Here is a 13056-nt window from a genome sequence, read left to right on the forward strand (position 1 = left end):
AAACCTTCATGTTTTATTTTTCCAACTTAGATACCACTGTTCATCCTCACAGGCTCCCAAGGTGGTTAACTGCTTAGGCTCCTGTTTTGTGTTAACTCTTAATGGAGCTGTAGAAGGTTTTGAACTCTTAGGTACCTGAGCAAAAGGATGGTTTGAGGTGTCCTGGTTCTGACTGGTGTTAAACTGTTTGCTGCTCTTTATTCCTACTCATTCTGGATAGCTGCTGACTGTTGCCTCCTTCCTTGGAGGAAGGTGCAGTGTTCTGCCTATGGGCGGTTGTGCTTCATAGTGGCTTTGTTTAACTTCCCTTTCATGCTTAGGAGGTTTTGTGTACAAGGAGGGCGTAAATGTCAGTGATTCCAGAGTTTTCATTTCTCAGGGCAGCTCTTTAAGCCAGCTGGTCTTTCACCCATTGGATGAAGTGCTACAGCTGTTTTCTGGGCTCTTGGGCCAGCTGAAGCAAAGGTTAGCCTTGTGCACTGCTTTTTAATTTGGTTTTAGAACAAAGTTAAAGCAGACAGTTGAAAATCACCTATCATTTTCTTGCTTCTCTGATTTTGTTACCTTTTGAGATGCAAGGAGGCTAGGTTCTGGTGGGTTGTGAAATGGTGCTGGGGGATGGAATGCAGTGTGCTGCGATTTGTCCAGCAATAATTAGCAAGGGTTCAGACCTTCCTAATGTGCAGGTGCAGTGTTATAAACTCAGATATATAAGCTGTGCACCAAATGGCTCCTTAAACCAGGGTTGCAGTCACCAGAACGGAATGTCTAGTTGCCATTTTTGGGTAACATGGCTCAGTCTAAATTGTTATTTTTCAAAGGATGCACTGAGTCTGATTGATTCTCAGTGAAACATCTGGCTAGTTCAGATGACAACCTTCACCTAGGTTAAGAGCTTTGACAACTTAAAGCAGAAAAGTCCCTTGATCCAGGGACAGTCCTCATATATATTGGCCTGTTCAGATCTCTTTTTCTTAATGGTGACTGCTCCTGCTCAGGCTGCCTCGAAGAAACATTATGGTTCCAGAAATTCATTCCTAATTGTACAGATAAAATATAACTGATAGCATTCTACAGAATGGGGTATTAGCATGTGAGAACAGTCCAGATCCAAATCCAATGATTCCCAGGATGCACCTCCAGATGGTGGAGACTTCAGGTGCCATCCTGGCTGCTAGGCATCTTCACTTGGTCACAAGTGGTTGATAGCCAGATGCAAAATGCACCTGCCGCCTGACTAATTTTGAACACTGCCCAGGTGCATCCAGTATGAATGTGGGCTATCTTGCTTTCTGCTAAGTTGGCGCATCATAGATGAGCTCTATGCATTAGCTGCCTTGGGTATATGTGACCAGTATTTCATGCAGCAAGCATGTGAAATGTGAGTAACATGTCCTTAAGTACCTAGAGCAGCAGATTAGTTCAAAGCCCCTGATAGAGGCCTCGTGTAAGGTTTTGCATGCACCATTCACAAGTTGCACATTTACAGCAGCGGCAGCATAGCAAATGTACCTGAGTAGTGATGATTGCGGCATGGCAGAGCAGCTTTAACTGCACAGGGATGGAAGATACCTAGTGGTGCTGGCATAATCAATAATATAACTAGAGTCCTGTTGGAACTGATCAAGGGTCTCTCTAGCTCAGCATCCTTTTTCCAGTGGTGACCTTGCCAATGTGTCCAGGAAACCCAAAAGATAAAAATGCTGAGAGCCAGCTTTCACTCTTTAGGGATTACTTCTATGCTGAATTATGAAAATGTTCAGCTGTTTCTTTGGCAGCATTGTAAAATGCCTAGGTGACTCAGCCTGACAACCACATGTGAAATACCTTTAAGGAAGTAATTGTGAACTGATTTCAGTGCAGTGTCTTGGCTTGGATTTGTTTTTTAGAGGGTTAGATGTGAATTAGTTTCCATCCTTTCTCAGTCTATGTAAGCTTATATTTTTAAAATTTTTATCTTTTTGTTGTTGTAAATAATACATTAGGTTCTCTCTTGAGCTTATTTAATACTGATTACAGTGGTACCTTGAGTTAAGAACTTAATTTGTTCTGGAGGTCCGTTCTTAACCTGAAACTGTTCTTAACCTGAGGTACCACTTTAGCTAATGGGGCCTCCCGCTGCTGCTGGGCCGCCAGAGCACAATTTCTGTTCTCATCCTGAAGCAAGTTCTTAACCCAAAGTACTATTTCTGGGTTCGCAGGGTCTGTAACCTGAAGTCTCTGTAACCCAAGGTACCACTGTATATGCTTCCTGGTATAGTTTGGGGAAAATCCTTGGTACCCTGTCTGCTGTGGCAGCTAGGAATTTGAGATATTTATTCACTTACTTTAGTATCGGGCTGGCAGTCTTGCTTTTGATTCTAGTGTCTGAAATTTTATTTTCTTTCTTTTCTGTGATAGTAACAGCTTACTTAACCAGTTCTTAAATGCTTGGAATATTTCCCTTCCTCCGTATTCCATAATTGGGCTAAACTAATCTTTGCTGCCACCAGCATAAGCTGGACCAAGCTTGAGTAACATTTTCTGGAACAGATCCAGTAGTAGTCCTTCAGGTTCATGTATTAACATGCATGTATTAATAAAACTGGTAATGATCTGGGGAACCTGTGACCCTTCGGTTGTTAGACACCATCGGGCCAGTGGCCAGGGATGATCAGAACTGCAGTTCAGTGACATCTAAAGAACACAATATTGCCCATTCTTCCTCTTGTCCAAGTCTCACCCCTCCTATTGTCTGGGAATAAATAGCCAGCTCCCAGGGAGAAACATAGGTGAGCCCTCAGTTGCCTTCCTCAAACCCTGTTTAATCTTGTGTGGCGAGTTTCCACCCCCCACCAAGGATAAATAAAGACACGAGACACCATAATATAAGGTTAAATGGGCGAATTAGGCCACAACTTTATTGAATTCAGGAATGAGAGGCATTGGCTTAGGCATTGGTCCTATCGACTATCCGGCTCCAGCCCATTTGCTGGAGACACGGGAAGAGTTAACACCATAGGGGGGGAGTCTCCTGCTGAGGCACGTCAACTAGGAGCTCTCCCGGGTCACCGCTCGCTCGGGGGGCGTGCCTTTGGCCCACACCTCCATAGGCTTCAAACAGGGCCATGCCCCCCGGAGTCCTTTATCGGACCACCCTTCATTCACTGGGGGGAGGTGATGGCGTTCCTCCCCCCCCCCCACATCCTCTTAACCCCTTCTTACCAATGCCTAACCGCCAATGCCGAGGAGTTGTAATGAGTTGCTACGAGGTAGGCGAAAAACCAAAAGGCTGCAAATTGCCAATTGGGGAAAATTCCTACCATGTCCCTTGCGGCGACAGACCGAAGTCCATAGCAAAGTCAGAAACCTACTTAAAGGGAGGGAGGGTGGGAAAACGTGGGGGCTAGCCGGCAAGAGATGGATTCCCCTGCTCTCGCGGGGGCTGAAAACCAGCCCCTGCTCACGTGGGGTGGGCGTGAAGCCCGCAATCCCACCTCCTGCTCAGGTTTGGAAGTGGCTTTGCCTAAGAGGTGATACTTCTGAGTGGTTTTGAGACATCAAGATGGCTGCAGGCTCTGCACTTTTGACTGAAGAGCTTTTGTGGTACCCTTCCAGTATTTTCTCAGCAAAGGACAACTCCGCTGATAACTAGCATGTCTACTTAAATAATCTCTGTGGTAATAATTTGCAACTTTTGTCAAACCAACCTGCCTTGTCAGTTGAAGGTGATTCTGATTGTGTTAAGAGTTTGTTGGGCTTGAGTCTGAAGGTGCAGGAGACAGATCCATTTTCTCTGATGCAGCTTTGGTGAGTACCCATGAGCTGCAGCAGAAGTTGGCTAAGGAAGCAGTTTTGTGGGCTATGGTCAGTGTTCCCAGGACAGTGCCTGGATCTGTGGCCTCTAAGTGCAGATCAACAAATGCAGGAAATGGAGAGCCCTGTGGGTTTTTTCTTTCTTTCACCATGAGTAACTCCGTTTCATTCTAGAGTCCTGCAATTGTTTGTTTTCTTCTGAGTAAACAGACTTCCAACAAAGGAAACAGGAGGACACAAATACTACTGGAGTACATCAGATTTTATAAGGGGGCAGGGAGAAGGAAGCCTAAATGTAAATAAATCCATATAAATAATTCTCTGTCCAAAAAAATGGCATAGGTTTCTTATGTACCAGCACATCACTTGGCCATATTCATCTGGCTGGCCAGAACTGAGAACTAATTCATGGAGTATTAAGCTGTCAATAGCTACTAGTCACAGTGGCTTCGCTCAGCCTCCTCTGAATACCAGTTGCTGGGAATCACAAGTGGGGAGACGGCTGCTGTTGCACTCATACCCTGCTTGTGGGATTCTCATTGGTGCATCTGGTTGGCCACTGTGAGAACAGGATGTGGGACTAAATGGGGCCTTTGCTTTGATCAACCAGAGCTGCTTTTATGTTCTTAACAGAATGATGGCCTCAGTGGACCTTGGTCTGACCCAGCAGGGCTCTTATGTTCTTATCCCTGTTCCTAATCATATACTGAGGTGGATGGCTTCCACCTCCTCTCTGGCATCTGATTGCCATCAGCAATGTGACTGACTGAAAGCCCGTTCTTTCAGCTTACTCTTTCAAGTTTATTTTTTATTTTTGGCAAAAACAGAGAAGTAAATTAAACAAACAAAAAAGCACAACCCTGAGTTGCACAGCTGTCTTTTCCAAACAGAGGCAGGCCATGGGACCTGGATCCAGTCTTTCCACCACCACCTCTTCAAGGTAGGGCTGCATGTTCTTCTTTGCCAGCTGTGGCAAGAGGCTACTCAAACTGCTTGTGTTCCTAGTGCAAAGTGAGAGGTTTGGTTTGCTGATGGAACAGACAGACTAGAACGTGGCTTAGCACATACAGTCTTGGGAGTAGAGAACACCAGAAGAGACTAGCTGCTGGATCAGATCAAGGGGGGGGGGGCGATTCAGACCAGCATCTTGTTCTCACAGTGGCCAACCAGATGCCCCAGTGGGAAGCCCACAAGCAGGACCTGAGAGCAACAGCGCTCTTCCCCGCTTGTCATTCCCAGCAACTGGTATTCAGAGGCATGCTGTCTCCAACAGAAGAGAGTAGGACTTACCCATCCAGCTTGGTGGCCATCACTCCTTCCTGGAGCTAGGGCACTGTTGCTGGATAGGTGCTTCTGCAGAAGGAGAGCTTGTCTTCTTCCAAAGGTAAGATCAGAATATTATTTTTGTTTTTTAAACTCTCTCATACCAAATGTAACGGATTTGTAGAAAAGGCTTTACATCCTGAAAAAAGAGGCAATGCATGTACTGTTGTAAACCAAGAAAATCTTTAATTAAAAGTATATTTTTTTTTAAAAAAGGGACGCGGATGGTGCTGTGGGTTAAACCATAGAGCCTAGGACTTGCTGGTCAAAAGGTCGGTGGTTCGAATCCCCGTGACGGGGTGAGCTCCTGTTGCTCGGTCCCTGCTCCTGCCAACCTAGCAGTTCAAAAGCACGTCAAAGTGCAAGTAGATAAATAGGTACCGCTCCAGCGGGAAGGTAAACAGTGTTTCAGTGCACTGCTCTGGTTCGCCAGAAGCGGCTTAGTCATGCTGGCCACGTGACCTGGAAGCTGTACGCCAGCTCCCTCGGCCAATAAAGCGAGATAAGTGCTGCAACCCCAGAATCGGCCACGACTGGACCTAATGGTCAGGGGTCCCTTTACCTTTACCTATATTTTTTAAAAATCACTTTAATTAGGAAAACATAAAAATAAAAACACTTCCATAAGATATAAACAAGGCACACATCATTACAGTCAAGCCACCGTTATAAAATGAGTCAGGAAAAATTAATTAGATCTTGCCTTTGACCAATTCTCCAGGAGGGTCCTCGATTGGTCAAAGTAAAGCAAAACACTCCTAAGAGCAATATAGCATTAAATAGCAGGATGTGCATTTAAAAAATAGGGCCACGTTTCTCAAGCTGCGCAAATCGCTTAATTAAGGCATTCCTTAAATTACTGAGGTCTGTCACATTCTCCCTGACTTTGGAACTTCATTTGGTGGCCTCGCCAAGCTTCTACATACCCCCTCTCCACAGCTGGTGTACATACATTTGCTCCAGATGACACCACTTTATCTTCGGCTGGAGGTAATTAGATTCACAGCAGTCAGAAATCCACAGCCCCAACTTCTTATTTTTGGGAAGGAAATCAATCCAAGCCTTTCCTGTTTATATTCCTGTTGGGCTTGCAAAATCATTTACTCACCCCATTTTTCTGCTGTCGTATCTTGTTTAGTTACTTACTGTGTCTGTGGAATGCTCTCCCCAGGGAAGTTCGCCTGGCACCTTCATTATACACCTTTAGGTGCCAGGCAGAAATGTTCCTTTTTAACTAGGCCTTTGGTTGATTTGATTGACATCCTATGCCCTTTTAAAATGTGGGGTGTTTTGGGTGGGGGTTATTGAGTTCTTTTTATTTTGATTATATATTTTGTTGTCTTATATTTTGATTTTGTTCTGTGAACCGCCCTGAGGCCTCTGGGTATAGGACAGTATATAAATCATCATCATCATCTGCTGTGTTTGAAAGCCCACATGGCTGAGCATATAACTAGATGCTGAAGGGCCTATTCCTGGGGTCCTTCCACTTTTGTTCCTTCATCATGTTTATTTTGTGGAGCTCCTGTTTCATTTTACATGCCCTTTTAATCTATGAAAGTTCATCCCTTCTTTGGCTGCTACTCTTAAACCCATTTCCAGGCTGCTATGAATAATCCAAGGATATTGGTAATCCCTAGTAAATCTCCCTCGCTAGAGAGTCTTTCTTCATGGCATTGAAGGAAGTGCCTTTTTTGGAAGCATCACAAACTCCATCCCTTGTACTCATCTCAGGATGTTGCAGGCTTCTCTCACCACACACCTCATTTAATTTAAAAATTAGAGCCTACGGTAAACATGGCTGCCTGGCCACATTTTGTTTGACTCTTAAGTGATGTTTGTGAACCAGCTCAGAATGTTTCCTTAATAGCTGCGGCGATAATTTTTGTAGAAAAATAGCTAGTATCTACTGCTCTTTAATGCCACAAAAGTGATTGGTTTCTTCTGCTTCTCACAGCAGCAAAACCCAAAGTTAATTTCCTGTTGAGTGAGGTACTACCTCTTTATATTGATCTTGAACCTTTTGCCCATCAACTTCATAAGAATGTAATCGTCTCATCTGGTTGAAGTACACCTTCATTTTGTGTTTAGCGAAATTTTAGCTTGGAAGTAGAGAAACCATTTCATATGCCACAATTTTTTTAATAGTATCCAACTCAAACCAAGGCTATGCAGGGTGGAGGACATTCCTTTGTTTCCCTCTTCCCCCATGCCCTTTTTGATTTTGGTTTGAGAATTTGAACCTAGTAAAAAGTGTTTAAAGAGCTGGAAAAAAGAGAAAGCACCTGGAAGCTGAGCTCTCTTGTAAGAATGAATTGTTAGTTTCTCTGTTACAGTGTTGACAGCTCTACAGTTTGCCTTGTCGTTTTCTGAGCTGAACAGGCAAGTGGAGTCCAGGAATTGCAGCTCTCTTAATTGATCCAAGGTTTTGCTCTTGGCCTCTTCCCACATATGGCTCAGGTCACATGGAAGAGAAATGTTTTTGCAACAGAAGATCCAAGTGCATTAGCTGTGCCTCCTCCAAGGAGCCAGGCCACGCAAGGAGAGGTCCAAGCACCTAGGTGGCTGTGTAGCACATCACAGAGCAGCCTCATAAGTGGCCACTAGGTACTGCTTCCTTTCCTAGGCCTGACACCTGACATGTGGAGAATGAACCCTGAGCTGTGTGTATAGGCAAAGGCTGAGTCTCCAGCTCCTCCCAAGCTCTGCCAGAGCACAACCCCTGAGAGAAGTTTGTATCAAGGAGAAGCACATCCAACTGTTAAACTGTTTTAATATTGTATTTAAATGTTGCAACCCACCTTGGGACCTTAGAGTGAAAGGCAGATAATTATGAATAATAATAATAATAGCAATAATCGTGCTATTTTTAAAAATATTAAGTTATTTTAAAAAATATTCTTAAGCCAGCTGTGCACAGGCTTGGTGCAGCACCTTTTGCATGTCTGAGATTGATTATAAATAAAGTATATTGTCCTTTAACAATGTTCTTTATTTTTATGTTACCAGAGGCAGCGTTTAGAACATTCAAATGTGGGGTTAGATTATGAGCGCCAATAAGAACACCCGCTACAATCGTTTCCCCAGTGGTACAACAAACTGTGCTGCTTCAGAAAACACTAACGGGGTAAGAGAATGCAACATGATTTTGAGGGTGGGCCTTTAGAGTCCTGGCTTTTGTTAGCTTACTCTCTGAATTTCTCAGAAAAATGGGCTGTGCCTCTCTTGACAGTTTGTGGTCGTATCCAGTCAGCCCTCCTTTTACTAACCCTGGTTAACTGGTGCTTTCAGTCTACAGAGGACAGATTATGTGATGATGTGTTTCCTCTCTTTTTCCAGACCAGAATGGAGACAACTTTTGGGCCTGCTTTTTCTGCAGTGACTACCATCACCAAAGGTCAGTGTTGAGCAATCTCTAGTTATTATCACACTGCATTGAAGGGTTATAATTTTGCTTCTGTTCATTGAACAATGAAACTCCACAGCATCTTATGTCACATCCACAACATGTATTTATAAGCATGACTTTCCCCAAAGGTGCTGGGAATAGTAGTTCTGGGAGGGGTGAACTACAGTTCCCAGGATTCTTTGTAGGGGAGCCATGTGTTTGAAATGTATGATGTGAAAGTGTTTCACTGGATCACAGTGGACAAGGTCCTCTCCCACATATCCACATAATGTTCAGCCCCCACAGGTGAAATGTGGAGGAGAGGTGCTCCCCGTCCAATGGGAGAATATACTGGGAGAGGCACCCTCTCTCCAACAACCAACACCAAGAGCCATTTAGGGCTTTAAACATTAGCACTGTCGCCTTGAAATCAGACCAGTGCAGTTCCTTTAGGGCTGGTGTTATATGATCCACTGTACAATGTTCCTGACAGCAGTCTAGCCTCTGCATTCTTCAGTAGCTGTGGTTTCCATGCTGTTTTCAATGGTAATTCTATGTAGAACACACTGCAATAGTCTGTCGTACCTTGTGGAGTTGATGGAAGCAGCCAGATTTATTTATCGCCAATGAATTGCAGTAGGCAAACACCACAACAGTGTGTGCCCGGTGGTGTAGGAAGGGGGGTGCGGTGAGTGTGGACCGCCCCGGTGTCATAACTGAGGGGGGTGACCGTGGGGCCTGGCTTGCAGTGTGCCCGAGCCACACATCTCTCCTGGGGAGTGACGCAGTAGCTCGGGCACCTGCAGTCTCCATTCTGCCCGAAACAGCAACGTGGGGCTTGTGGACTCCATGGAGGTTCCGTGTAGCATGCTTTGCCCTGGCTTGCCCCGCCCCCGGGTGCAGAGCATTTGTGCTGCCCCGGGCGCCCAAGCAGCTAGCTACGCCGCTGTGTGTGCCGATCGCAGCTGTAGCAAGCTAAAGAAACCTTTCGTAGACGGAGCCAATTGAGAGCACCAGTTGGGAGTGCTTAATAAATACACATACCATGTGTGGCTGTAATGCCAACAGCCGCTAAGAGTAGGAGCATTCATCTTCAACTGTTTTTTGAGTCTGCGGGGTTAAAAGCCTATGGATGGGAATTGGAAGCTCTTGTTCTTTTTTGTTCTCTTTTTCTTTTATGTTTGTGTGGTTGGGGGAGTGCTATTTTTCTTCCAGAGCTGCTTCATTGGGAAATTGATCTATGGATAGATTAGAGCAGCCTTTGCCAATCCAGCTGGGGTGGAAGGCAGCAGGTTGGCAAAGGCTCTTCTAGAGACATCTGATCTGGTGTATAGAAGTTGCAGAATGTCTCAGATGCCTGTCCTGGTTCTTCTTTTAGCGGACGGGAGTAGTACGTTCAAACAGCATCGCCGGACACCCTCCTCTTCCAGCACTCTCACCTATTCCCCTCGCGACGAGGACGATGGCATGGTATGTTCTTTGGCATGAAGGGTCACTTGCAGCTGGGAGAGGAATGGGGTTAGTGCTGTGGGAGGTGGCTTTGCCAAGCTGCTATCATGGACTCTGCAGTTCCCATATTTATGTTTTCAAGTCCCAGTTTCTGGTTACCTGCTTTTGTTCCCTTCACTTCAACACCACTAGAAGGTGCCCCTCTGCACATCAGTTCTATGCTGTGTGAAATGGAATGTAGGTACATAAGCCCGACACTGTGATCCATTGGATTGTGCCACCCACAGACCTCCTAACTGTGTTCATGTCTGTCTGCTTCCATGGACCTTGAGCAGAAGGCTTCCATGGTAGCGAATGTATTTGCAGCTGTCAGGGTCCAGACCTCGCCTGTGCTGTTATGGTTTCTTACCTGCAGTTTTCCAACAAATACATGTCTGCTGACTGGCTTCGGACTATGGTCTCAGACTAGCCTACTTCAGGGCTGCTGGAAGAATAAATGAGAGTATTTGGCTTCAGCCAGAAATCAGTTGTGTAGTACAGAGCAATATGTTAAGTATTCTCATGTGTGTACACACAGAGAGTGCACACTTAGGCTTGCCTGGTCACAAAGCTGCAGTAACAGTAGAAAGCACAAGCCCCGCAACCCCCCCCCCCCCAAATCAAGCTGTAGGCCTAGCATCCCTCCAGATTGGATTGCTGAAACATGAAGCTGCCCTTTGTCTGGAAATGTTAATTGGTGTGGAAAGCTGCTGTTGTCTGGGGTATGGTGGTTTGAATACTTTACCTTAGTGTTCCATCAGCACTGGTTATCTCTTCATTTCTGGGCCAAGTTTAAGGTGTTGCTTCTTACCTTTGTGCTGACAGCTGGCTTTTCTTGTTCTGTTGTGCCCTTTTCTGCTGCTTCTACCCCAACCCCCTCGTTTATATGGATATTTGCTTTGCAGATTTGTGTAGCTGTTTCCATTTTTTATTTTGATGTAGACAGGGTTTTATCATGACCTAATCTGATTTTGGGCAACGTATGTCACTCTGGTTTCTGTTGAAGAAGCATGGGGTTTGAAAGCCTTTACATTAAACAATAATTCCCATCAGTGCTCTACATATTGAACCACTGTATCATAGAGGCACTGTGGGCCGAGCATCCCTGCTTCAAATCTTTCATCAGCCCAGCAAGATCACTTGGTAATCATCAGCCAAGTGCTGTGACTGTCTCAGTTTCCATCTGCAATAACTATTGTGATGGCTACTGGCTTGCTATACTTATTTTAAGGCACTTATATTCTACCCTTCATAATATTTGTCCCAACGCTATTTATGCTGCACTTAAAAACACACACCAAACACAACAATATACTATGCACTGGCTGAATTAAAATCAATAAACAAGTAACACACTTAAATAGCCATTAAAACCATAGAGAGAGAAGCAGAGCTTAAAATACAGCTTCTTTCCAATGTTAAAAGTACAAACCATTGAAAACATCTTCCCCAACAGCCTAAAAGTTAACATGGTGTATCTTAGGTGGGTCCCCATGAGTAAGTGAGTTCCATAATCAGGGTGCCCTGTATGAGAAAGCCCACCCTTTGTGGCCACCCACTTGACCTCTGAGAAGGCTCTCATGGAAAGATCTTGAGGTTTGGGCAGGGTTAGTATGGGAAGAGGTAGCCCTTTTATGCTACCTGGTAGTATGAATTTCATTGTATAAATCTGTTTCATTTTGTTTAAATTACAGTGTATTCCACATCCATCAATCAGGGTGTTTTATGGTCAAATATTAACATATATAATAACAACTAATAAAAATAAACTAATAGCAATTTTCTTAAAGCAGCATAAAAGTAATAGATGGATCAACAAAAGCTAAATGCCCAGGAAAATGACAACGTCTTGGCTGCATGATGTAAAGAAACTGGAGAAGGTGTCTGGGGAGAGTGTTACAAAGCCAAGGCATCACCCCTGAAAAGGCCCTTTCTCTTGGAGCCACCTACCATACTTCAGATCAGCCTTCCCTGGCCAGCCGCCCTCCAGATGTTTTAGATTTTAACTCCCATCAGCCCCAGCCAGCATGACCAGTGGTCAGGAATGATGGAAGCAGTACCCAAAACATCTGGGGGTGCCAGGCTGGGAAAGGCTTCAGACAGCAGGCGAACCCAGAGACTGGCCTCTGGAGATGGTCTCCTAAATACAGGCAGGCACATAACCGGAGACAGGCGGGGTTTTTTTGCTTTTTTATGTGATGGTGACTTATACGTATGCCTGTAAATAAAAATAGAGTAATGGAAAAAATTGTATTATTGTAATAACCTGCAGCTTTATAAGAGTATATATTTAAAGTAGATGAATAAGTGAGCAAATTAAGTTAATTTGGATATGCAGAAGATATTAAAAAATAAATTTAAGGAACTGCAGAAAGAGGGGGAAAGAAGTCAGGTTTTGAAATGTTAAAATGATTGTAAAATTAGTGAAATGTATAAACCTGAAAAGCATAAACATTTTTTTTAAAAAGCGTAATGACTGGTTCCAGTTAGCAGAGTTCAGGCATTTTTCTGAACTGCATATTCCCAAGCTTCAGTAGAATAACCTGAAGGTTACCAGAGCATTACTGCTAAGTAATAAGTATTTGTTGATGAAACAGTCATAAGAGCTGTGCCCTGACTTGTGATATCCGTCTTACTCATGGTCTGGATTTCCTTTTGAGGCTTGTATAATACAACCTGCTGGTTGCCTAGTCTGAGAAGTATTGGGGAAGATTTCTAACTTGGTGACAGAATGTCTGCTTGCATGCAGAAGGTCCCAGGTTCAATTTCCATCATTTCTAGGTAGGGCTGGGAATTTCCCCCCTGCCTGAAACTCTGGAGAACTGCTGCCAGTCTGTGTAAACAACACTAGGTCAGCAAGACCACAATGGTTTGATTTCTGGGGAAGACCCATGGCTCAGTGGTAGAACACCTGCTTTGCATGCAGAAGGTGGTAGGATCAATCCCCGATGGCATCTCTAGATAGGGCTGGGAAAGACTGCCAGTCAGTTTAGGCAACACTGACTAGATGGACCAGTTGATTCAACTCGCTATAAAGCAGCTTCCTGTGTTTATTCTATCTG

The 13056-nt window shown here is 44.4% G+C and overlaps 1 protein-coding gene across 5 annotated transcripts in view; it reads left to right on the forward strand.

The window, feature by feature from the left end:
- TRAF7 (TNF receptor associated factor 7) overlaps positions 1-13056 on the forward strand; it is a 33594-nt gene that overhangs the window by 3178 nt on the left and 17360 nt on the right. For 3 of the 5 annotated variants that reach the window (XM_080981697.1, XM_080981698.1, XM_080981700.1), the window contains 3 exons: positions 8128-8245; positions 8458-8515; positions 9885-9976. In XM_080981697.1, the coding sequence (XP_080837823.1) occupies positions 8165-8245; positions 8458-8515; positions 9885-9976 (231 nt within the window). In that variant the 5' untranslated portion in view covers positions 8128-8164. Of the gene's footprint in view, positions 1-5034; positions 5180-8127; positions 8246-8457; positions 8516-9884; positions 9977-13056 lie in introns of all 5 variants that reach the window. The other 2 variants (XM_080981699.1, XM_080981696.1) reach the window with 2 other exon arrangements.

The sequence above is a fragment of the Podarcis pityusensis genome (assembly GCF_964106645.2).
Source record: "Podarcis pityusensis genome assembly, chromosome: 14".
NCBI lineage: Eukaryota > Metazoa > Chordata > Lepidosauria > Squamata > Lacertidae > Podarcis > Podarcis pityusensis.